The sequence below is a fragment of the Centroberyx gerrardi genome, chromosome 9 (assembly GCF_048128805.1).
Source record: "Centroberyx gerrardi isolate f3 chromosome 9, fCenGer3.hap1.cur.20231027, whole genome shotgun sequence".
Taxonomy (NCBI): Eukaryota; Metazoa; Chordata; class Actinopteri; order Beryciformes; family Berycidae; genus Centroberyx; species Centroberyx gerrardi.
Window position 1 is genome coordinate 2,130,613 of NC_136005.1, and position 23,318 is coordinate 2,153,930.

General features: G+C 41.6%; 2 protein-coding genes across 4 annotated transcripts in view; one reads left to right on the forward strand and one right to left on the reverse strand.

The window, feature by feature from the left end:
• rabgap1l (RAB GTPase activating protein 1-like) overlaps positions 1-2,713 on the forward strand; it is a 167,370-nt gene extending 164,657 nt beyond the window's left edge. For both annotated transcript variants that reach the window (XM_078285512.1, XM_078285513.1), the window contains one exon: positions 592-2,713. In XM_078285512.1, coding sequence (XP_078141638.1) covers positions 592-756 — 165 coding nt within the window. In that variant the 3' untranslated portion in view covers positions 757-2,713. The remainder of the gene's footprint in view (positions 1-591) is intronic.
• Positions 2,714-5,666: 2,953 nt separating this feature from the next.
• LOC139928868 (interferon-induced protein 44-like) lies at positions 5,667-22,771 on the reverse strand. Of its 2 annotated transcripts, XM_071921569.2 has the most exons (8): positions 22,671-22,771; positions 19,636-20,185; positions 19,016-19,064; positions 18,246-18,441; positions 9,448-9,600; positions 9,143-9,314; positions 7,723-7,823; positions 5,667-6,920 (listed from the first exon to the last, which is right to left on the reverse strand). In XM_071921569.2, exons 2-8 carry the CDS (start codon positions 20,108-20,110, stop codon positions 6,726-6,728), a joined length of 1,341 nt encoding a protein of 446 aa, XP_071777670.1. In that variant the 5' UTR covers positions 20,111-20,185; positions 22,671-22,771; the 3' UTR covers positions 5,667-6,725. The 2 variants fall into 2 exon arrangements, with proteins under 2 accessions (XP_071777670.1, XP_071777671.1); XM_071921570.2 differs by lacking the exon at positions 19,636-20,185 and having other exon boundaries at positions 22,671-22,686.
• Between the last annotated feature and the right edge of the window lie 547 nt (positions 22,772-23,318).

Below are 23,318 nucleotides of genomic sequence, written 5' to 3' on the forward strand. Positions count from 1 at the left end.
ATTCAGAATAATAATAATAACTAGCAAGATCCAGGTCAGTATCACTAGGAATAATAATCATAATCATACTCGTAACTACTGCCAAGTTAAATATTATTAATAATGACAATAACAAGATCCAGATCAGTAGGAGTATCACTAGGAAATATTATTAATATTAATAATAACCACTAGCAGGATTCAGGTCAGTATCTCTAGGAACATTTGAATATTATGTAACATTTGCCAATAATTTGCCTCTGACTCTCCTCTCTCCTCTCTCTCCTGCTCTCCTCTCCTCTCTCCTCTCCTCCTCTCTTCTCTCTCCTCTCCTCTCTTCTCTCCTCTCTCCTCTCCTCCTCTCTTCTCCTCTCTCCTCTCTCCTCTATCCTCTCTTCTCCTCTCCTCTCTCCTCCTCTCTCCTCTCCTCTCTCCTCTCCTCTCCTCTCCTCTCCTCTCCTCTCTTCTCTCCTCTCTCCTCTCTCCTCTATCCTCTCTTCTCCTCTCCTCTCTCCTCTCCTCTCCTATCCTCCTCTCTCCTCTATCCTCTCTTCTCCTCCTTTCTCCTATCCTCTCCTCTCTCCTCTCTCCTCTCTCCTCTCCTCTCTTCAGGAGCTGGAACATCAGAGAGGAGTCCTGATGAACGAGATCCAGGCGGCCAAGAACTCCTGGTTCAGTAAGACCCTGGGCTCGCTGAAGAGCTCCACCTCCTCCTCCTCCTCCTCCTCCGGCTCCCAGTCCCAGACCCCCTCCTCCCCCAAGGAAGGCCCCGCCTAGACGACCCCCCACCCCCACCCCCCCAAACACCTGCTGGAGGATGCACTTTCCCCTGCAGGATGCACACTAGAGCTGAGGAACAAGCTGAAGAAAACAAGCAGCAGAGTAATGCAGTATTCCTTTTCCAGTCGGTGTAGAGGAGGGCGAGGGCGGGGCTTAACGGCTTCCTGGGCTGTGAATGGCTGAAAAGATGAGGAAATAAAAGCAGGCGGGGCTTCTGTTCCACCGCCTCCTCTGTCCTCTACATACCGTCCACTGGATCAGCCACCTGTCAATCACTTGTCTCTAAGTTTGATTGGACTAAAATGTGTCTTGTGACCTGCTCTGCTCCACAGGTGATGAACAGGTGAGAGGAAAGCGTCATGGAGTTGATTTGATGGTTCAGAGGTTTTCATTCACGCTGTTGGCTGAGCTAGATATCTCAAACCTCATGATAAGAAAGCTGAATTCATTGATTCAGCTCCACCTTGTGGTCAGACATTGCTATTGCCGAGTTATAGCCAGTTAGCTGTGTGGCTGGGAGATTATGCTATTATGTAGCTGAGAACAAAGTTAAACCTGCATTCATATTCCTCACAATTTGGATGTGATGTGCAAGGATAGAGATACTGCTACTGTTCAATTTAACATCACATTGGGTTATAAGTTTACTGTTTAGAAATGCATTGAGCTACAGCAAGCGTCTTCAGCATAGCCACAGCGCTCTGAAAAGGGATACTGCATTCAGAATCTGAAAAAAAAAGACAAATTTAAAAGACAAAACTTGTATTTCTTTATGGTAATATTAAGTAAACAATGTTGTCATATAAATATGTATAACTAATTATTGATTTTTTAAAATCTTGTACAGTTCTTTAAGAGAAAAAAAAGAAGGAAAAGTTCTTTGTTAAATTTCTTTTTTACCGTTTGGAATTTGAATGTCATCTCTCTAGATGTTGACGTAACTAAGCACAGTGTGTGAGCGGTCCGGTCGGGTCCAAACGCTGAAAAGCCAAAGCGACACCCGTCCTGTCGTCCGCTAAATGACACCGGTATTCTGCTCCGAGTAAGCAGCAGTCAAAGCATCCGTACCGGCCTACAGAAAACGTTTTTCCTGATTTAACTTCATGCCATCATAAAAACCCCACATTAGAAACACAGCAGCTCCCAAGAATGAACTGCAACCGCTGTTTTCTTTTTCTTTCTACCTGTGGTCGCAGTCCATTCTTGGGATTTGTTTGTTCTCCTATGAGAGATTTTTATACAGATTTGATCATTTTTGACAGACCGTTCCGTCCCAATAAAAGCAGTTTTTGTTGCGCCGGCACATCACTTATCAAAAGTAACTTCATACCAGTTAGTGTCGTCCTAAATTCACTGCAGATACTTGCGAGTCAGTGCAGATAATAGTTTGATAGTTTCTACTAAGGTGACGCTGTCGGCTCTACAGTGTCTGTTGAATAGCACAACTCACTCCTAAAAAATCGCACACGGTGAATGATAAGTAAGATACATTTTCACTATTCCATCTCGATCGCCATGCAGCTCTGAGGCCATTTGCACAGCTGTGCCATTACCTTGTTTACCCCCTTCATGTTAAAGGAATACATCAAGTTTTTGGTAGATTGTCCCGTTGGTTAACTTAACTGATGAGAACATAGCCATCAAAATCATCCAAGTGTCCCCGGTAGATCGTTGGCTGTGGTGCTTCATGCTAACACTTTAGCATAAACTCTGTTGAGTGACATTATCTAAAAAATGAGAATTTGAAGTAGCGATAAAGCTAACTGCTAAGTGATCTCAAGTGACATGTGGCTAAATCTGGCAGTTTTGTGTTGAAGATTAGTCAAATTTACAGGAAATATGCTAGAAAAATAACATACTAGCAGGGACTATTTTCCCTGTTTCCATCAGAAGTGAAGGTGGTGGGTGATGGGAGACTGTGCAGTGGATGAATACATGCTGGCTCATCTGAAATGGTTCCAAAAATAAACCCGGCTACATCAGCTGTATCGACTTAATGATGTTTCGTTTTTTAAAATTGATTACTCTACAGGCTATAATAAAAAACAATCACAGCTATTATTACTAACAGGTCACTCTTCTTTCTTTGGATGTTGATATGTTAAAGTGTTAGCATGGAGCCTACTATCACTCAACATAGTGTATGCTAAAGTGTTAGCATGGAGCCTACTGTCACTCAACATACCGTATTTCCCCTAATAGTGGCCGGTAGTCAATTAAAAGCCGGGTCTCCGATAATGGCCGGAGCCGTGGCCGACACGAACAAATAAAGGCCGGCCTCAAATACAGGCCGGGGAAAAAAACAAAGGAAACAAGACTAGGTCAAAACCTAGTATATGGCTGGACCGTGTCCGTCTCCTCTCTCCGCCGCTGCCTCTCCACCGCGCCCACGGCCCGTACCTATCGGGGACACCCGGTGACGCATCGGCGTGGGGACCCCGCCGAAATCACGGCCGGATCACCGGGGACAAATCGGCGAACAGCTATCGGCACTGGCCGGAATCGTGCCCCCGGGAAACTCGAAGCGTCGGCAGTAAGCCCTCGGCGCAGCGAAACCTCCATGCCACCGACAGAACAGAGGGCTGTCAGGTGGACTGAGCTCGCGCATCGAAATAAACGGCGATATGATATAATTGTATAGATTGTACTTTAGCTTCAGTTAGCTTCAGTTAGCTTCAGTTAGCTTCAGCGTACATGCAAACAACGGTGGATACCGGTAAACTCCTGGTGCCTGTTTGTAATTGTAGTTTGTAGTAACGTACAAGTGCCACAGGCCGGCGGAAGTCTCTGGAGCGTGCCGTCGTCGATTACCGTAATTATCGTAATGCATTGCAGTAACAAAAAAATGGCTACCTAACGTACCCCAACAGAAGCAGATCAGAAAATCAAACTTCATACTAAAATATGAGCAAATATACTTATCAAACAGAGGGAATTAGAAATAAAGGCCTGTCTCTAATATAAGCCTGCTTCCAATAAAGGCCTGGTACCCTCTGCAGTTGAGGTAAATAAAGGCCCGGGCCAATATTAGAGGAAATACGGTAGTGTTTGTTAAAGTGTTAGCATGGAGCTACTATCACTCAACATAGTGTATGCTAAAGTGTTAGCATGGAGCTACTATCACTCAACATAGTGTACGCTAAAGTGTTAGCATGGAGCAGTAACCAGTGATCTGCCAGGGACACATGGATGATTTTGGCGTCTATGATGTCATCACTTAACGTAAGTTGGCCAATGGGACAATCTACCAAAAACTCTCTGTATTCCTTTAATATTCATGCATGTTAGCGCTGTGATAGCAGGCCGGGGCAGAGAGCTGCAATAGTGCCAAGAACCTGCTTTGTCCTGCACTGCGGTAGAGCTGGAATCAGCCTTTAGACTTTGACCGAGACCATGTGTACTTGTATGTGTGTGTGTGTGTGTGTGTTTGGATGTATGTATGTGTGTGTGTTCTGCACTGTAAGTCCAGTGGTTCAAGTTAAAATGGTTTCTTCTTCACGTGGCTGCCTTTGCTTTTGTTGTTGGCTGAAGCCGTTGGCTGTTGAGAGGGAAGCCATGTGACTGTTGAAATGCCACAGAGCGTTAGCTGTGCCATAAGTTCCCCTCCGCTCCTTTCTTCCTCACCGACAACCACGGGATCTGATTTTATTTAAACCTTTATTTAACCAGGGAAGATCTGCGACGCCCTGTTTTACATTCACACAGTCCCACACATTCACACTGGGAGCTGCCCAGTACAACCAGTAGGGATGGGACGATCTGTTTATCTCAAAATACGATTTGATACGCGATCTGGGGTTCAGGATTCATTACAACCACGATACGATGTAATAAATAAAAGTTCAGTGACAACAAAGTCTGACTGCAGAATTATTTCTGAGGCACAAATCTTTTTAGAAATGACATTGTCTCGCTAAAATGTAAACAACAATTTAAAAATGTCATTACAAAGTGCAAATAATATAATTCTGCCCCACGATACGTATTGTCACATTTTTGCATCGCGATAAATTGAATTTCGATATATCGTCCCGTCCCTAACAACCAGTCTTCTGCTGGTGGCCACTGAGCAGCTCCACTGGAGGAAAGACATCAATCCAATGGAAAGGGAGGAACAAAGGAAGCCGATTGGCTGAATATCATTGAATTCCAGGTGTGTTTTGTATTTGTTTCCAGGACATTCCTTTATTCGTTTATCGCATATCATTCTCATTCTTGTCCTTTCAAAGTCCTGCAGCCGGTGTCATGTGAACCCGAGCTCCCCCTGTCTTTTATGTGCACTAACACAGCGTCGATATTTTAAACACTATTTCAAGATGTTTGTTTGTATCACAAGTTATCCTGAGCGCAGAGCAGAATTATTTTTTAACCGCTGATTATTGTCGTTGAGAGGACGGCTGCCAAATTCTAATCCGCTCTAATCCACGCTTGGTTTCATGGATGCAGAAGCAGGTGAGGTGAGCCGGACCAGGAGTGTGATGTGTGTTGTGTAGTGTACAGTACGCTGTAATACCACAGTCCTGTTGCACAGGGAGGGACCCAGTCCAGCCCTGGTTTCTGTACAGTAACTGTCTGACCTGCATTAATAAATTTCAGTTTCTCTGTTCACTGATACTTTGTTGTTGCTTTTATTGAATAGCAGCATTTGGGTTGTAGTCACTCGACATGGAATATTAAAGGGCCTGTATTGTAGGAATTCAGATTTTCCTCTGTGTTCATAAATGGTCGAATATGTTTAATGAAGACGTTGTTAAAATTTGATTTTGTTTCAGTGTTTAACTGTAAAGTTGCATTTTCAAAAAATCCATCCTTTTTTCCAGGCAGTTTCAGGCCAGTGAACGCATCACAGCTGGACTCGGTCCTGATTGGCTTCCTCACTTAAGAATGACTGAAATCCGTCCAATAGTTAGTCTATAATTCAGTGCTTGGCAATTTTAGTCTAGAATCACATTTGTTGCACTGATTCTCACCGTGTTAAAATCAGCAATTATGTACAGGAGGAAGGACAAGAATGTTTTATTATCGATATTGTTGACATATTGCAAATCCACTTTCCCAAAGTTTACATGGTGAAACCAAAGCTGAACAGCAAGAGCCTTCATTGCTATTGACAGAACTTGAAGAACAAGATGAAGGTAGGTAATATAATTCAAATAACCCTGATCATTAATATCATGCCATTACAGACAACTGAGAAAGTGGGAAGTTGTTTTCCTGGCAGAACAGAACAATCACACAGCAACAACTGAGCTTTAAGATAAGAGCTTGTTACTATATATAACCCTTATTTATAACCCTTCAAACCTGCAGTCAAGACATTCTAACATGATGCACAGATACAGTTTGACCTCAGTAAGCATGGGTAACACAAGTATGAAATGTGGCATATTTGTGTAATGCTTTACAGCAGCCAGAAAATCTCAGTTCCAGGCTAAACAAGGTAAAGTTTAGATATATTCTACTATATATATATATTTCTGATGTCAACCATTTGAGGGTCAGTTTGCATAATCTTTAAGGAAAATAAGAAAAGCAAAACCTAGAGATTATAGGAAAAATTAATTTGGCAGCGTAAATTACACGACAGGATACAAAATGATCTAACCCCTATTGCTAAAAGGTTATTTCTCTAACAATCTGTTGCGTAGTCCTGCTGCAGTAAAGAATAACCCTGCATCCTCATAGTAACTGATAATGCAATAAATGTAGCATAATGTAATAACTTCTCAATTTGTAATAAAATGCACCACTAAATGTGTAAAAAAATGTAAGAAAACCTGTTAATGGAATAAATTGCCAGATAATGTATTAACATCTGATATTGTAATAAAAGTTACACCCCTTGTAAAGTAATAATTGCCAGTTAATGTAAAAAAGTATTACATTATCAGGAAAAAAAAAATCATAATCATGACTTTATTACATTTTTGACTCAGAGGGTTAGTTATCAGTTGCTAGAAGCCTTCCTATTCTTTTGTCTCCAGGTTGCTGAATCGGTCACTGAGGTCATCAAAGTAGTTGTCGACGAAGCGAAGCATCTGGAGGACGGCGCTGAGCAGCAGGATGTCACAGTTCAGGTCCAACTCCAACTCCTCGCAGTAGTTCTTCACCGGAACAACGCAGGACATCGGCACACCGAGCCGAGAGCTGACCTCCTGCACCTGGAACACAAAACCACAAAACCACCGCCTGGACATTTAGGTTAGGGCAGTTTATGTTGGGGGGCGGGGGGTTTAGTCTATTTATTTGCACATGTAAAATGATAATACACAGGAGGAAGAGAAAAAAAATCCAGTTTGTGCAAATTAAATGGAAAAAAACAAGTTCAGAACTGAATTACATACTAAAATAACGAAAATAACTGACAGGGAAATCAATTCAAACAGAAGTGCCAAGTGCTGAAAAATATCACAAGCTTAGTAAACTGCATCTACAAGGTGCTTTTTGAGAAAAATACTGAAATTGTCAAATTCGGAAGAGAGCCATACAAGGCTTACTTCAGGCACTCCAGCCTGACCAGCAAGGCTTGAATTTATTTAGATAAATTCAAACAGACTTGATGCAGAAAATTAAGTCAATCAAGGAATCAAATATCTCAACAGAGTTTTAAGTGCTGACAGTTCTAATGTCTAGTAATGCCATCCATCTTCAGGTTGGATTATGACTTGCAAAATTATCTTTTAAATTGACAAAACATCATATGTGTAATTCATGGCACAATTCAAACGGGATCAAACAATTATTTGTCTCTCGCCGTTGACTACCGTACATATTTTTTCCGAAATAAGGTCCCATGGTGGTCCACTGGAAGGGGAGGGACTTAGGCTCTCTATATCCCTCCATCAGTGCTTGAACTAATAACACAAAAATCATCAAACAACTGAGATGAACTTTGGGAAATTTAGGGAAAAGGTCTACTTTTTCAGAATAAAATCCTGAAGGTGAATTTGAAGTAGATCTCACCCTGTCCCTAATGTATCGGCTCTTATAAATGTTCCTCAGGTCCTCTGCCACAACAGAGCAGGCTTCATCCACTTTAGTCAGCAGGACCAGCTGGGAAATCCCTGGAAAACAACACCAGAACACAAAGAGTTAATTTCCAAAACACTAAAAAATGCATTACCTTAAGAACATCTTTCTCTATCTTGAAAATGCAGTGTATCTAGTTTGTAGAGGTTATGATTGTCGTGGTGGGTGGTGTTCCCGGTGGGATACAGTTTTGGAGTCAACACTGGTGTTGTTAGCCCCACACCGGGAATACCCTTATTTTGTAATCCAAAAAATAAAAGCACATATTCAGAGCATGTTCAAGTTAGGCTACTAAATGATAAATGGACATACTAACAACATACTGATCACTAATATCTGATCACTAATATGATGGATTAGGATGAATAGGATTCATTCATTGTCCTTGCCTACAGTGACTGTAGTGTTTCCAGTAGAATCCAATGGTAAACAAGGGCAATATGCCAGAATCTGCTCTGCACTCCCGTTAACTAAGAGTGTTGAGCAGTGTTACAAATCTCTGATTAAAAAGTGTTTACAAATACCGTTACCAACACGTGAGTTTGGAGCAAATTGTAGAATTTTAAGTTTGACTTTCGTTTTCGTGACTCTGACTTTGATAGCGCTTAGACCGAAAAGATGAAAAGGCGGTATAACCAGTGCTGAGGAGGGAAGCAACACCGGTGTAAAAATGACAACTCTAGTAGAAGTATTACCATTCTGTCAACCAAGGACTTAAGTTAGCTACTGTCCTTTGTTTGTACCATCATTTGTTTTCTATTGTACACACATACACATTGTGCATCCTACTATAGAATGAGGAAATCTCTGTCCGTCCGTCTGTCTGTCTGCATCCATTTTACTCCTCAACGGGTTGGCCAATCAATCTGAAACTGCACATGGGCATTGAGCATTGGCATAGGCAGGGACTGACGGAGCTGATTTTTCCATTTTCCCACATTTACACTGTTTATGCGCCTTTTTGGCAAGTCTGTGCAGAGTTGTGGCGCACGCATCCCCGGTTATCTGCGCGGAGTTGTGGCACGCGCAACCCCAGGTATCGACTAGTATAGTACTTAAGAGATTCTGATTAGATTAGATTAGCCATTATTGTCTCCCTTAGGAGAAATTTGTCTTGGGCATTCGAGAGAACACAGGTGACATAGCAGCTCACAGCCTCTCCATATACACACACAATTTATCCGTATACATGTACAATCAAACTACAGTTAACATTCAGTAACACACACAGATCCATATACACCAGAACATACACACCAAGAATATTGCCTGATGCCCTACACCAAGATGTTGCACATTCCCCCAATAAAAGCCACAACGTTTCACCCCTGGTCCTTTGGTATGACTGACTGACCCATTAAGTTGACCTTCCTGCGGACAGCAGCCAGCTTCTCCTCCAGCTTAGCGGGCATGATGGAGACCTTGCAGGCGTCGATGACGTAGACCACACAGTGGATCCTGTCCTTAAGGCCTGGAGACTTGCGATAGCTGTGGGCTTCCGGATGCAGAGGGGCAGAGGGGTTGAACTGAGCCGTACACGGGAAAGACAAAGACAATTTATTTCATAGAAACAAACAAGAGCAAATCACCTGCCACATGTTAATAGTCTACTGAAAGCAAGGAAAAGCTTTAATAGAGAAATGTCAGAGGAATTTCTACCTGATAGGTGTTTGGAATGTGACCTTTCAGGATGCTGCTGATGTCATCCACATCAAGCCCCGCCCCCGTGCTTTCCTCCAATCCCATGGAGTCGCACAAGATGATTGGCAGGGGTTTTCCTTCTCGTCCAGCTTTCACAGAGTAGGTGCGAAACTGTGGGGTGCAAAGTGGTGAAGTTTATCAGTATCACAGTGCTGTTGAAAAGGTTTCTGGGGCAGCAGAAGCCCAGAGGTTAGAGAGGTGGCTTGTGGCTGGAAGGTCGCTGGTTTTTCATACCTCTGTAACGTCTGTGTCATTTGCGTTGTGTGTAGGGTTAAGTACACTAGATGGTGTTGTTGGACAAGGTCCATAAATTGTATTTAAATAACAGAGAAAAACATAGTCCACATGAGCCTGACTACTATGAGAATGACTGCATACAGACGTTTGGAGGAGATTGAGGAGGAGGAGCAGGAGGAGGGGGAGCTTCTGCTGATGTTGCCAAATACATATGACGAATCAGGTTCTGGTAGCAGAAAAAAGGGGAAAACTGTGTATGGCAAAAAGTAATCTGATATATAAAACCGTGTGTACGCCGTGCATAAGTTTCCCTTTATAAATCCCAATCAACTATAATTTTTTTTATTTTTTATATTTTTATTGGGATTTTCCATAATACAGTGCAGAAAACAGACTCATATCAGAAAACAAAAACAAACAAAGTAGAAACGAAGGACAAAAAAGAAACAGGGCATATTTAAAGAAAATAATGAATTACACTGCTGCATCATTAGCACAACACGTCTTAGCACAAGTATTCAATGAAAGAGGTGGACGGCACACTATGGATTTTGTTGCTGGTCAGGTTCAGTGTCATATTGAGCAAGGTGATCCAGAAATGTCTGCCATACATCAGAAAATTTATTAAGACTGTCCATCATGCCATATCAAACTTTCTCCATATGTAATATACCAGTGAGCTCAGTTAACCAGGTCTTAAACTGAGGCACAGTATCTGACTTCCAGAGCCTTAAAATTACTTTCTTTGCGATTACCATTCCATACATAATAGTGCTTTGCACGGAAACACTGGTTTAGTAGGGAAAGGGAAAACCCAAATAGTGCAATCTCTGGATCAGGTTCAAACACACAGCCGTACATGTCAGAGAACCACTTGAATATGTCACACCAAAAATTATAGTTTTGGGCATGTCCAGAAAAGGTGGGTCAGAGAGCCTTCTGCAGATTTACATCGATCACATTGAGAGGAAATGGTAGGAAAGATTCTGTGCAATTTAGTTTTTGAATAATGAAGCCTGTGCATCACCTTAAATTGGATTAATTGATGTCTGGCATTAATAGAACAAGATCGGGTCCTTCTAAGGCCCTCCTCCCCAACATCATCCTCAATCTGTATTCCTAGTTCCTCCTCCCAGGCATTTTTCAGAGAGTGTGTGGCGTAATTCACAAGTCTGAGACCAGTTTTTTGGATTCAGGTGGGCCCAACAAAAACTTATAAATCATTCTTCCTTCAGGGAGAGACTCAAAATTAGGCACACACTGACGGACATAGTTCCTAATCTGCAAGTATCGGAAGAAATGTGTTGTGGGAAGAGAGAACTTGTTTTTTAACTGAGTAAATGAGGCAAATTGCTTGTTAATATACAAATCTTCCAAAGTGACTATACCTTTTAGCCTCCAACTGTCAAAAGACACATCTGAGAGGGATGGGGGGAATGCATGATTGCGATATACTGGGGTATGAATAGAAGCGTCTGGTAATCTGCAGCCCTTCTTAATTTGCTGCCATATTTTCAAGCAATTCGAAATTATTAAGTTATCCACCTTAGTATTTGCAGGGGATCTGGGTGCTGAGAAAAGAGCTGTTTTTGACATCACTCTTTTCAATGGCAACCCAAGGGGGAGTCTCGGTGGATACTTCCATTCTGTAACCTTCCTGCCAATAGACAAGGGCCCTTGCATTCGCTGCCCAGTAATAATGCAGGAAGTACGGTAGTCCTAGTCCACCCATCTCTCTTGGTTTATGTAAATGAGTTTTTGATATTCTGTGAGCTTTAAAGCCCCAGATAAAAGGCATAACTATTGAGTCTAATGATTTGAAAAAAGACCTTGTCACAAAAATGGGTAGATTTTGAAAGAGATACAAGAATCTCGGCAGGGAGACCATTTTGATGGCATTTATACGGCCCACCATAGAAAGAGGAAGGGTCCTCCATTTTTCAATGTCCCCCCTCAGTTTTTCCATTTTCTCAAGGAAGTTCATCTTAAAAATTAGTTTAGGGTCTTTTGGTAGAACTACTCCAAGATACTTCAGTTTATCTGTAATTTTCAAAGGGAGATTATGCAGAAATTCAGCACCCAGTGACATAAATTCACTCTTCTGCGAATTAATTGTATATCCTGAAACTTCACCAAATGACCTTATAAGATCTAGCAAAATGGGAACAGACTGCTCAGGTTGTGATAGGAAGAGAACAACATCATCTGCGTATAGGGAAATGTGATGATCCACATTCCCCAATCGGATGGGTTCAATAGAAGGATGATTCCTAATAGTAATCGAGAGGCTCAATAGCAACTGCAAAGAGCAACGGGCTGAGGGGACAGCCCTGGCATGTCCCGCGATGTAATGAGAACAGCGCTGATCTTTCTTGGTTTGTGAGGATGGAGGAAGATGGGTGAGCATACAATGTCATAATCCACGAGACAAATTGACTACCAAACCCAAATTCCTCCAGTACCTTCACCATATAGGCCCATTCCACCTGATCAAATGCCTTCTCCGCGTCTAGGCAGAGGGCAGCCACCTTAGAACCCTTCCTATACCTATGGTACATTATGTTCATTAGTCTTCTGACGTTAAAAAACGAAAACCTATTGGGGACAAAGCCAGTTTGATCAGCATGTATGATGGATAAAATATATTTATTTAACCTGTTTGCTAATAACTTCGTAAAAAAATTTGTGTCCGAGTTCAGTAATGCAATAGGATGAAAAGACTAAGGCTCAGTCTCATCCCTAGCCTCTTTTAGTATTAATGAAATATTGGCTTCATATAATGTGCAGGGGAATTTCCGAATTTCAAATGAATGGGGTAACATCCTCAAAAGAAGGGGAGCCACCTTCCCAGAATATTTTTTATACAGTTCAATGCCAAAACCATCTGGGCCAGTGGCCTTGCCATTGGGGAATGATTTTATAGCATCCAAAATCTCTTGGGTGGTGATATCAGAATTTAAAGCCTCTCGAGCAGCATCGTTCAACTTAGGGAGATTCAGACGCCCCAGCCAATCAAAAATGTCCCCTTTTGCTTTTGACATGTATAACTGCGCATAATATTCCCTAAAACAATCATTTATACCTTTAGGATCTATAACCATTTCCCCAGATTTTGATCTAATTTTGTGTATGGCTCTACTAGCTTGTAAGCCTGTTAGCTGTCGGGCCAGTAATTTATGGGGTTTATCCCCCAACTCAAAATGTTTCTGTCTGATCTTAAACAATTGGTCACACACCTGACCAGATAGGATGGTATTATATTCATATTTCAATTTAAGAATATTTTGTAAGGTGGAAGGGCTGGAGGAAGCTCTATAGATAAGTTCCAATTGTGATAGTTCAGTTTCAATTTCTAAGAGGCGTTTTCGCCTTTCCTTTTTCAGCGAAGATTCAAAAGAAATTATATGGCCCCTAATCACAACTTTAAAAGTTTCCCATAAAGTAGAGTCTGTGACATCCAAATTGTCATAGTTTCCAGGAATTCTGAAATCTTAGTAGATATGAATTGACAGAATGATGCGTCAGAGAGTGGTGATGGGTGAAGGTGCCAGTTATACTGCTGCTTCTTATGATTAAGGTCAAGAACCAAAGTCGGAGAATGGTCAGAAATTAAAATATTGTGATATTTTGAAGCAATCATATTTGATATCAATTTAGAGTCAAGTAAGAAATAATCTATTCTTGAAAAGGACTTGTGCATTTGTGAAAAAAAAGAATAACCTCTGTCCATAGTCTCCAAATAATCAACTAGATTCGTGGAAGTCATTAAGTTATTCAAAGCCGTGGAGGAGGTAGGCGATTGGCTTGTTTGGGCCGACCTGTCCAAACGATTATCAAGCACACAGTTGAAATCGCCACCTATAATCACATGTGTATCAGAAAGATCGGGCAGTAAACTAAATATCTTACGGAAGAAGGCTGGATCATCAAAATTCGGACCATATACATTAAGGAGTGTAACATGAAATGAGTAAATGTAGCCAGTTACCAAAATATATCGGCCGTTTGGATCACTCACAGTAGACACATGTCTAAATGGAACAGTCTTGCGAATCAAAATTGCCACTCCCCGGGCTTTACTGGAAAACGTGGACTGAAAAATCTGGTTGGCCCAGCTACATCTAAGCAACTTTTCTTTTGTGGGTCTAATGTGTGTTTCTTGTAAAGATATGACATCAGCGGACAGAGATTTTAAATGAGAAAACACTTAAGCTCGTTTGAGCACATGTCCCAATACACGCACATTCCAGCTAGTAAAAGTAATGCTGCCACCTTGCGAAGGTAAACTAGGATGCATATCGAGTTTGCATAGTAGCAGTGTACACACATAATGCCCTAGTAAAACATTGATAAGAATAAAAGTAAAACATAAAAAAGAACATCACCCCCCTCCCCCCGTCCCACTTTCCCAAACAAAGTGAGAGTATAAACCCCACATATTCACTTAAGGGTTGCTGGACCATGTAGGAACAACTAAACAGCAGCTAGGTTAACACAGGGGCCCCTCCGCTCCCTCTCCAATAATGTGGACAAATGCTTGTGAACAAAAAAGCGGTTATGAAAATGTCCCGGTTTGAGTGATTACAAAATAAAAGTCGCATACCAAAATATGCCATGTCGGCGAATGGGTGATTAGTGTTCAAGCCAAAGTCCCTGCAAAAGCCTCAGCATCCCGTGGGGAAGAGAACACCTTGTCGGAGGTGCCATGGGTGACACGCAGCCGTGCCGGGTAAATGAAACTGTTCCTCACGCCAGCATCCCGGAGCTGCTTTCGGATGTCATCAAAAGCCTGGCGTTGCTTCATCACCTCCGCCGGGTAGTCGGGAAAGAAGTGAATCGCTTTGCTGTTGTAGCGCAGAGGAAACTGCTGGCGGGCCGGTCGTAATATTTTCTCCTTCGTTTGGAAATGATGAATCCGTGCTATCATTACACGCGGCCGCGTGTCCTCTTCGGGGAGCTGCCTTCCCAGCCGGTGTGCTCGATCCACTTCCAGCGGCTTGGAGAAGTTGTCAGGGATGAACTTCGTCAAAAACTCCGTCGGACGTCCGTTCTCGATCTTCTCAGGTAGGCCGACGATTTTAATATTCTGCCGCCTGGAGCGAGCCTTGAGGTCGATCACTTTCAGGTGAAGTGTTTCGTTCTCCGGCTGCATTTTCGTGCACGTCTGCTCAACGATCGAGAGGCGGCGGTCATAGTCGGAGTTAGCATTTTCCACCTCCTTTATTCGGTTACCGAGACTCACCAAAGATGCCTGGGTAGTTGCCAGAGATGCCCCTAAATCGTTAAATCGGTCGGTCATCGTCTTGCTCATACATCGTATTACAGAGAGGATGTTTGTGGACTCTGCGTCAGGTTCGTTACCCGACTCCGGGGCTGCAGCGGCTAGCTCAGCTAGCTAGCTAGAAAGTGGTTGATCATCAGTCTCATTTGGGGCTTTATCCTGCTTCTTCCCCCTTTCGGCTTTCGGTTTTTTCATCCTGAGGCTATTAGACGAAGGAAATTATGAGGTAAAACCGGCAAATGAAACTAAATATTGGGTGAATGACTGAATTATTTCGAATATGGAGAGGAGCCCTGGAAAAACACGTCTAGGCCTACTCCATACGGTGCTCACTAGCGCCCCCAATCAACTATAATTTTGCGTAGTGCATATACATATCATGAATATTCATGTAAATGTGCTTGTCATTCTATTTATTGTATTTAATTCCATTTATATCCATTCGTTCTTTGGCCAAGTCAGAGCGCAAGACCAAAAAGATAAATTTGAGGCTGAAATTGAGGCGCTTGTTGTGAGGTATTGTTTGGTGGGCTTAGTTCAGGTATCACCAACCATAAAATGTTCGTTGAGTGCCAATATGTCACAGCAGCAGTTAATGCTGCCAGCTCTGAGAGCTGGACTTTCGGAAACAAAAAGAAATGGTTCGATATAAAGTTGGACAATTCCAGCGTGATTTGAGTTTTTGCTAACTTCCTGCATTCCCTTATTGTTTTACATCACCGTAGATGGTTTTCCAGTGTTTTTATCATGTTATGAGATATTTGCTATTTTTTCTAAATTTTTGTGTTTTTCAAAGTAAATATTTTGAAACAAACAATGGTTAAAATTACAAGTTGCCCCAGACTATAGCTGGCGGAAGCGTCTTGCTTCGATTTGTCTGTGGGCTTGAATGGGTTGTGATTGACAGGAGGCTGGCCCTAACATAACCGCAGAGAACGTTAGCCATTGGTTGAAAGTTTTATTTTGGAGAGGAAAAGATGGAAATCAGAGAAGCAGGAAGTGGAACACCCCCTCCTGGCTGTCTCAGCTCTTGCGGTTTTCCCAAATATACCTCTTGCTACCAAGCGCCCCCTAGCGGTAACGCTGGCGTGACAGAAGTTACTAATTAATGATATTTAACTAATTTAATAATACTAGTCCATACCCGGGGAGGCGCGCGCCACAACTCTGCGCAGACACCCGGGGAGGCGCGCACCACAAATCCGCGCAGACTTGCCAAAAAGGCGCATAAACAATGTAAATTTGGGAAAATGGAAAAATCAGCTCCGTCAGTCCCTGCCTATGCCAATGCTCAATGCCCATGTGCAGTTTCAGATTGATTGGCCAACCCGTTAAGGAGCAAAATGGATGCGGACGGAGAGACGGACGGAGTTTTCCTCATTTTATAGTAGGATGTATCCATAGATCACATCAATATTTTAATGAAATATCTCTTTGATTAATGTATTCTTTCTGTCAAAGTTGAGGCCAAAATTTCAAGTTATAGCTTTTTATTTAATACGAAATGGTGAACAGAACTTCTTTCAAAATGCAAAAGTTGATAGCCTGATATTAGTATTCTGCTGCAACTTTGCACAACACAATTGTTGGCTTCTCATTCACAGTGATGCATTACCTTTACCAACCAAATTAGAAGTGTTGGGAGATTAATTCTATGCAAAACTTTAAAATATCTTGAATTGTGGTGCATGCATGTAAAAACAGGCAGAATTAACATTAAGGGGATGAAAATCCTCAAATAAATCACAGGAACTGTCCTTTAAGGCCTGGATGGTCCTCTAGGACATTATTATTAGAAGTCTGTGTAATTTTATATGGAGCATAAATAACTATTTGAACGGTCATTGCAACATTTTTAACCTGTTGCTTTCAGCTGTGGGTTATATGTATAGGTGGAGAGAGAGTGACAGTGATGGCGTTAGTGATAGCATAGTATGAGCAAGAGAGCAAGTTTTTCCAGTTGAGAAAAAGTGAGAGTCACCCTTACTCAAAACGCAACATGTCTCTCTGCTGCAGTGCATTCTGGTCTCTCTCCTGCTCCTGTGGTGGAGAAACTGGTCTCTCTCCTCTTCTACGATGGATTTCTCCCTGTATGATTGTTGAACGTCTCTTGGTGCAAAATGGCGGCTCTAGAAAGAAGCCCTTGCTCTTTGATTCTGAGGGACTGACACCAAAAACCTGATGTTTATTGACAATGTTTTAGATCGCTAAAACATTTTCTGCTATCAAACTTTTGTAGTTGTGCTGGAAATATCTGGACATGATGTCATGTCGTCTACGTTTGGCCAGTTATCCACGGGGATAAGAAAAATATACCACCAAACAATAAAATGGTAGAAATGCAAAGGTTTTAGGGTGGATTTTTCCTTAAAGGTGTATCTTGACTAGTAGAGCGTAAAGGCACCACAAACCAAAATATTGCTGCAGACGGTGACGTTTTCACCTTCTGTTACATCTAGTAAAATGTATTAGGATTCATTTGTAGTTTGTCTCCCGATGGATGGATGGATGGATGGATGGATGGATGCATGGATAGATAGATATTTGGATGGATATTTGTTAAAGGACCAAGAGACTGCTTTATTTGTCTAGAGATGCAATCAGAGCCAATAACGAGAACTCCAGTTTAACAGAAGTTTAACTGCAGAAAGTTCTGAGACATCCTGATCAGCTAAACAGTGATGTAATATGGCTAATCTACTTAAATCATTGGATTTTACTGTGAGATACAGGTGAGAATCGTCGGCATAGCAGTGGATGGCAATGCCATGCAAGCAGATGAGGAGGCCAAGTGTAGCCATGTAAACTGAGAATAAAACTGGACCTAGCACTGAGTCTTGATGGAGATAGATAGATAGATTGATTGATTTACAGTTTGGCTCTTCATCAGTTCAGTGATCTACTTTTATGGTGCCAACATAAACCGTGCTTTATTTGTTACAGGTCCTTCAGCAAGTTTTCGCATCTTCGGATTTTCGCTGAATATTTTATCCATAGTAGGATGTCGGTTTTAAGTTTTAACTTATGTGTATGTTGCAACTAGTTCAGTTGGAACAAACTTTAAAAATTAAAATTTTAGCAATGTGTAAACTTGGACTTGAAGAACTGACATTCAAACTAGCCTATGTTTGAACTTACATGTAACTGGTGCAACAGGCTGCAGGTTTTTCAGATGTCTGGACCCCTTTTTTTGGATACAAACTCCTCAAATGGAAGTCAGTAAGAAGCAGGAACTGACCTGAGTGGTGAGGCTGGTGCCAGAGCTGCCGGCGATGGCCTGGCTGGTGACGTGGCCTCTGAACACAGAGTTGATGGAGTTGAAGAAGCTGGACTTCCCAGCTCCCACCGGTCCGATGAGCAGGACCCGAGCCTGGGACACAGAACTGTGTGTGGGCTTGTACAGTTTAATACTGTCCATCAGCTCCTTCCTCTTCCTGTTGGAACAAGAGCAGATAAATAAACCTGTTCAAGTTGTTGTAAATATACTTATGTCATAACAGGACTCTCAGTCCTGGTCCTCAGGACCCAGAGCCCTGCAGGTTTTCATTTGTGCCGTATTATCAGTGACTGATTTATACCTGGGATGCCAGGTGAATGCAATTAACTAACTGGTTAGATAACAGGATAGAAAACCAGCAGGACTCTGAACCACTGATATATAATACAGACTTTAGATAGATGACATATTCATTTAATATCCGGAGAGAAAACCGCAACTGTCAACTTTCAATCTATGTAGGTTATGTAGGCTATGTACATCCAAGTAGACTATAATAAACAATAACGGATACATTCATTTCATTATAACCGACTGACCGGCCGACAATGCCATCCATAAAAATAGTAGTGTAGATCTCATTCATTATATCATAATCTATTACCATATACTGTAGTATAGTACAGTATTATTTTGTATCACTGTATCGTATAGTATGGTGTAGTGTAGTAAGGTGTACTATGCAAAGCATAACATAATATTGCACAGAGTGGTACATCTATCCAGCTTACTCAGATTCCCAGACTACGGTCCTCCATGGCTTCTCTAGGTCTGTGCATTCTGTTGAAGAGTAAAAACAACTTTATAAAATATAGATTTTACCCAATTTGTCAAAAACATCTAGCTATAAAACTTTATTTGTGTAGGGTTTATATGGAACATTCATAAAAAAATCAGGACATGTTTCATAATATTCATGAATGAGCACTCAGGCATTTGTAACAGTTATGTTTTGTTGTGTTGAAAGGACGTATTTTAATGGCACATTGGATTCAGATTACTGTTGGCCCTGTGTACATATGTGTGTTGGGACAGCAGCGCTCCCGGTGACATGGAGGTATGAATGCTCTACAGTGAAGTGATGAAATTTTCAACACAATCGATGGCAAAAACTAGGAAAATAACCTGAATTATCCTTTAATGTCATCAAGACATTCTTTAGGAGTCACAAGGTTGTCTGAATTTTTGGATTTATTGCCATAAATGTAGTTGGTGGCTTCAAAATATGGTTTCTGTTTAAAGTGATATGTACGGTATGTTTTCCTAATAAATGCAGTACATGTCATATTTATATTGACATGTGGCTAGGAATGACTAAGCATCAAAATTCAGTTGTTTACACTGAACTCACCTTCAACTTGATAGACTTCACACTCAGTTAGCTGGAGGTCGTTGCCATGCATTTCTGCAGCAGTGAAGTTGTAAAACTTTCCTGGATTGCTATAGACTACTGTTGGTTGGCTTCCATGAACAAGAACAAATGCTTCTCCAAAATAAGGACCACAGTTACTTATCATTTTCACTGCATAAGTAGAATTGCTGACTGGATATTTGAGAACATTTGCTCCTTTGAAGGTGAAAAGAAAAGCCCGGTCATCTTGCATGTACTGTCCAGACTGATTAAAAGGTTTACTGGTGTAGCCTCCAAAGACGTAGCCAGAGGCATTATAGCCCACCGACACTGTGGGACTCTTGTTGTCACATCGCTGGTGGAAGGCTGCGCCGGTGAAACCATGGATGCTGGCCTTGTATAGCAGCTGCAGCTTGACATGTCCCAGCTGGGAGCAGAGCGCTGTCTGCTGGCTCTTGGTTAGACTGGGGTTCATGGTGGATGGTTGGTCTGCTAAGGTTCGTAAGGATCCTGACTGTCTGGAGCCTCTGAAGTTCACTCACTGTGGTCTCTGAATCCAAAACAAACAGAGTTGCATTAGAGAGAAATACTGGTTCAGCTTTCATTGCTAACATTGATTCATTCATTCATTCACTCAGGGTTAGCCTATCTGCCCCCTTGTGGCCGTTAGGAGGCTTGGCAATGTCTACAGATGGCACACTGAACCAGGATCAGACACTTGCCTTCTTTCTGCAATACTGCTGAACTGTTTAGTTTACTTCGCTCTGTGACACTGTGTGTCCTTGTTTTTAGATTAAGTGATCACTAAGTAAGTATTGTTTTAAGTGTATTTGGACTCTAGAAAAGTTGGTAAGTGTGTCTTTGTTGGTTTGTTATATCTTATTGCTTTAGAAATGCTGATGGTATTTGCTACACTGTTGGCTTAGGCCTGTGCAGTCACTGTGGCAGTCATCGTTCTTTGTTCTTTAAATGCATGCATGTTACTCAGCTGTGATGCCTGCCTTTACTTATCAGTTTAAACGCATGTTAATTTACTGTTCACTACCTCTTTTTCTTATCTCACAGAACCACATAGAACTTCTAGTCTGGCATTAACCCTCAACTGAAATCCTTTTTCTCATAATTGAGTTTCTTGGATTCTACATTAAACTGTGTCAACCTGTTTGTCTCATCTGGGGTGTGACTTGGTATATTTCTTTTTATCTTGACCCTCCCCGGAGCTACAAATATTTTTCCTCGAGCCTCCCTGAGTGACTGGGGGAAAATGCATGACCCTCCCTCCACCATAAATAACCATATTTTATTATATTCACACCAAAGGTATTGGAGAAAATAAAAAGCAAAGGCTGACCTTTTCCAACCATTACGTTTAATAGCGAACCGTGACTCTTAAACCTTGGCCCTCTGACCCCGCTTCCCTCGTCGGGAAAAAAAGCAAACTACCAGCCCAACTTACTGTGTCCTCTCCTATAGTACTGCGAAAGTTACCTATGACAATTCCAGCTCTGAAACAAAAATAAGACGCTAGTCCAGCCTTAGCAATACAACGAGCCAACAGCACGGAGGGAGTGAGAGTTATCAAAACAAACAGCTACTTTCTTAAGCAAAATGCAAATCCTCCTTACAAATAATCGCATCATCACACAAGCTGTGTGCACTTCAGCAGAATATGGGTGCATGTCAGCCACCCCTCCTCCCACACAAAACCAACAAAATGTAATAAGCCTACACATCACACATTAAATTTTCCTTTGTTCCAAGTGCAATAAATGCGCTTAATTTGCACTAAACCTTGACTGCACTTTATTATAGCTACCATTCCAATGGTTTGATACTTTTAACGGACTGATTCATTTTTTTTAATTTTTTTTTTGGTTGTTTGCTGTAACTGTTGTGATTAATGTACCATGTCCTCTTGTATGTTGTGTTTGTGTTTTTGCCCTCTACTGCAAATCAAATTTCCCCTCGAGGGACAATAAAGATCTGAACCGAACTGAACTGAACTGAACACACATTACAGGGCGCACACAGCCAACATTAGCGACATGTGCATATTAATGACCATTTTCCCAAATAAACCGTAACAGTCCCGTTGGACGATATGGAGCAGGACACTTTGCATGGAAGCTGTGCCATCATTCAGCACTAGGAGCTGCTCACCTGCATGCAGGTTGAACAGCACCACAGGTATGCCGTCCATCAAAACATCCCGGAACCACATTCTTGGTGGAAGCGCGATGAAAAGGGACGAGGATAGTTCAAAGGCATATTCATAGTCCAGCCATCCACTCGGCTTCCTCTCGCCCTCTGGCCCAGAGTCTGGCAGCAGTTTTAGATCGTCTCTCAGAAAACGCCATGATATTTCAATATATACGGAGTTCGCGTCCAATGGGCGGTTAAGGTGGGCCGTGAGGTCCAAAGTTAAATAGAACCTCCTTGGTCCAATCATGGATGTATTAAACTAGGGTCCAATGAGGTTAAGGTAGGGGTGGGAGATACCAAGTTTAGTGAGTCCCGTCACCATACAGCGGTAAAACACGTATTTTGAAAAGAAAAAACGTATTTAAAATAAATACAAAATACAACCATTTAAAGTTGTATGTCCCTCCCTTAAAGCCAAAATAAAAAAACATAAGTCCCTCCCCAGTGCTTAAAAAAATATTTGACGTGCCTCCCCCGTTTTGCACCACACCCCCTCTCATGAATAATGAACAGTCCCTAAATAAGACTTGATCAACTGGTTTTTAGGTTGTAGGCTTGTCTGAAAGATCCCAGCGGGACTGACTGGTTTCTCTTTCGTTTTTGACAAGATTTATCGATGAAAAATTAATATAGTTATTTCAAAAAACTCTATAGGCTAAAGCCAAGAGTTACGTGGCTGTTTTAGAAATGTAGAGAAGTACAAAGTAAAGATAATCGATTTGAAATGTAGTAAAGTTAAAGTTGAAAGTCTCATAAAATATAAATCTTCAAGTACTTGAAAAGTAAGTGGTCTCCAGATGTAGTCTACATGTGAGAGCAGCATCAATACTCACACTCAAACCGGTTTCTGATAGTTGAGTTGAGGATGAAAGCAGGGAAACAGCAGCAGGTTCATCAGCAGCTTCTTCCAACATGGATCAGATCTGGAGCTGATGTGAAGCAAATGAGGAAACTAGGAAACATGAAGCCTCTGACTGTCAGGATCCTCCCCCTGTTATAATGAGGAGTTCAGTCTGAGTTTTGTTTCAGTTCAGGTTTCTTGCTTTAGTTTCTGTCTTTCAGAAATGTTTCACTTTTAGCAGCCTATTATGACTGTCATAAGCACTTTTCATGTATCCAGTGTTAAAATCAGCACAGATCCTGTACAGGCCCATACACGGTGAGTGTGTTCAATTCATTAAATAATTCCACTATACTTAAATACCACAAGGTAATAATGTTACATACGTCCAAGGCAAATTTTCCCACGGGGACAATAAAGTATATCGTATTGTAAGTTACTATAAGGAAGTCTTACATTCAGTCTTACATTCTGACAGCCACAAAGCACTGTTTCAACAACAGTGATCAATATGTTGGAAATGTGATGCAGGTTGGTTGTATCAATTCTTTTCTATTCTTCTTCTCTCTGTCATATTGATGCTACTTCAGCATTACCTCTCAATAAAGACTTAAAGCAAAGTACTGTCTCTTTCTATTTA

Coding starts and splice junctions, on each gene's coding strand:
- LOC139928868 (XM_071921569.2), bottom strand. CDS start 20,110: ATGAACCCCAGTCTAACCAAGAGCCAGCAGACAGCGCTCTGCTCCCAG. Junction 19,065..19,635: donor TGAAGTCTATCAAGTTGAAG/GTGAGTTCAGTG, acceptor ACTCTTCAACAG/AATGCACAGACCTAGAGAAG. Junction 7,824..9,142: donor CAGGAAGGTCAACTTAATGG/GTCAGTCAGTCA, acceptor GTTGTTTTCCAG/GGATTTCCCAGCTGGTCCTG.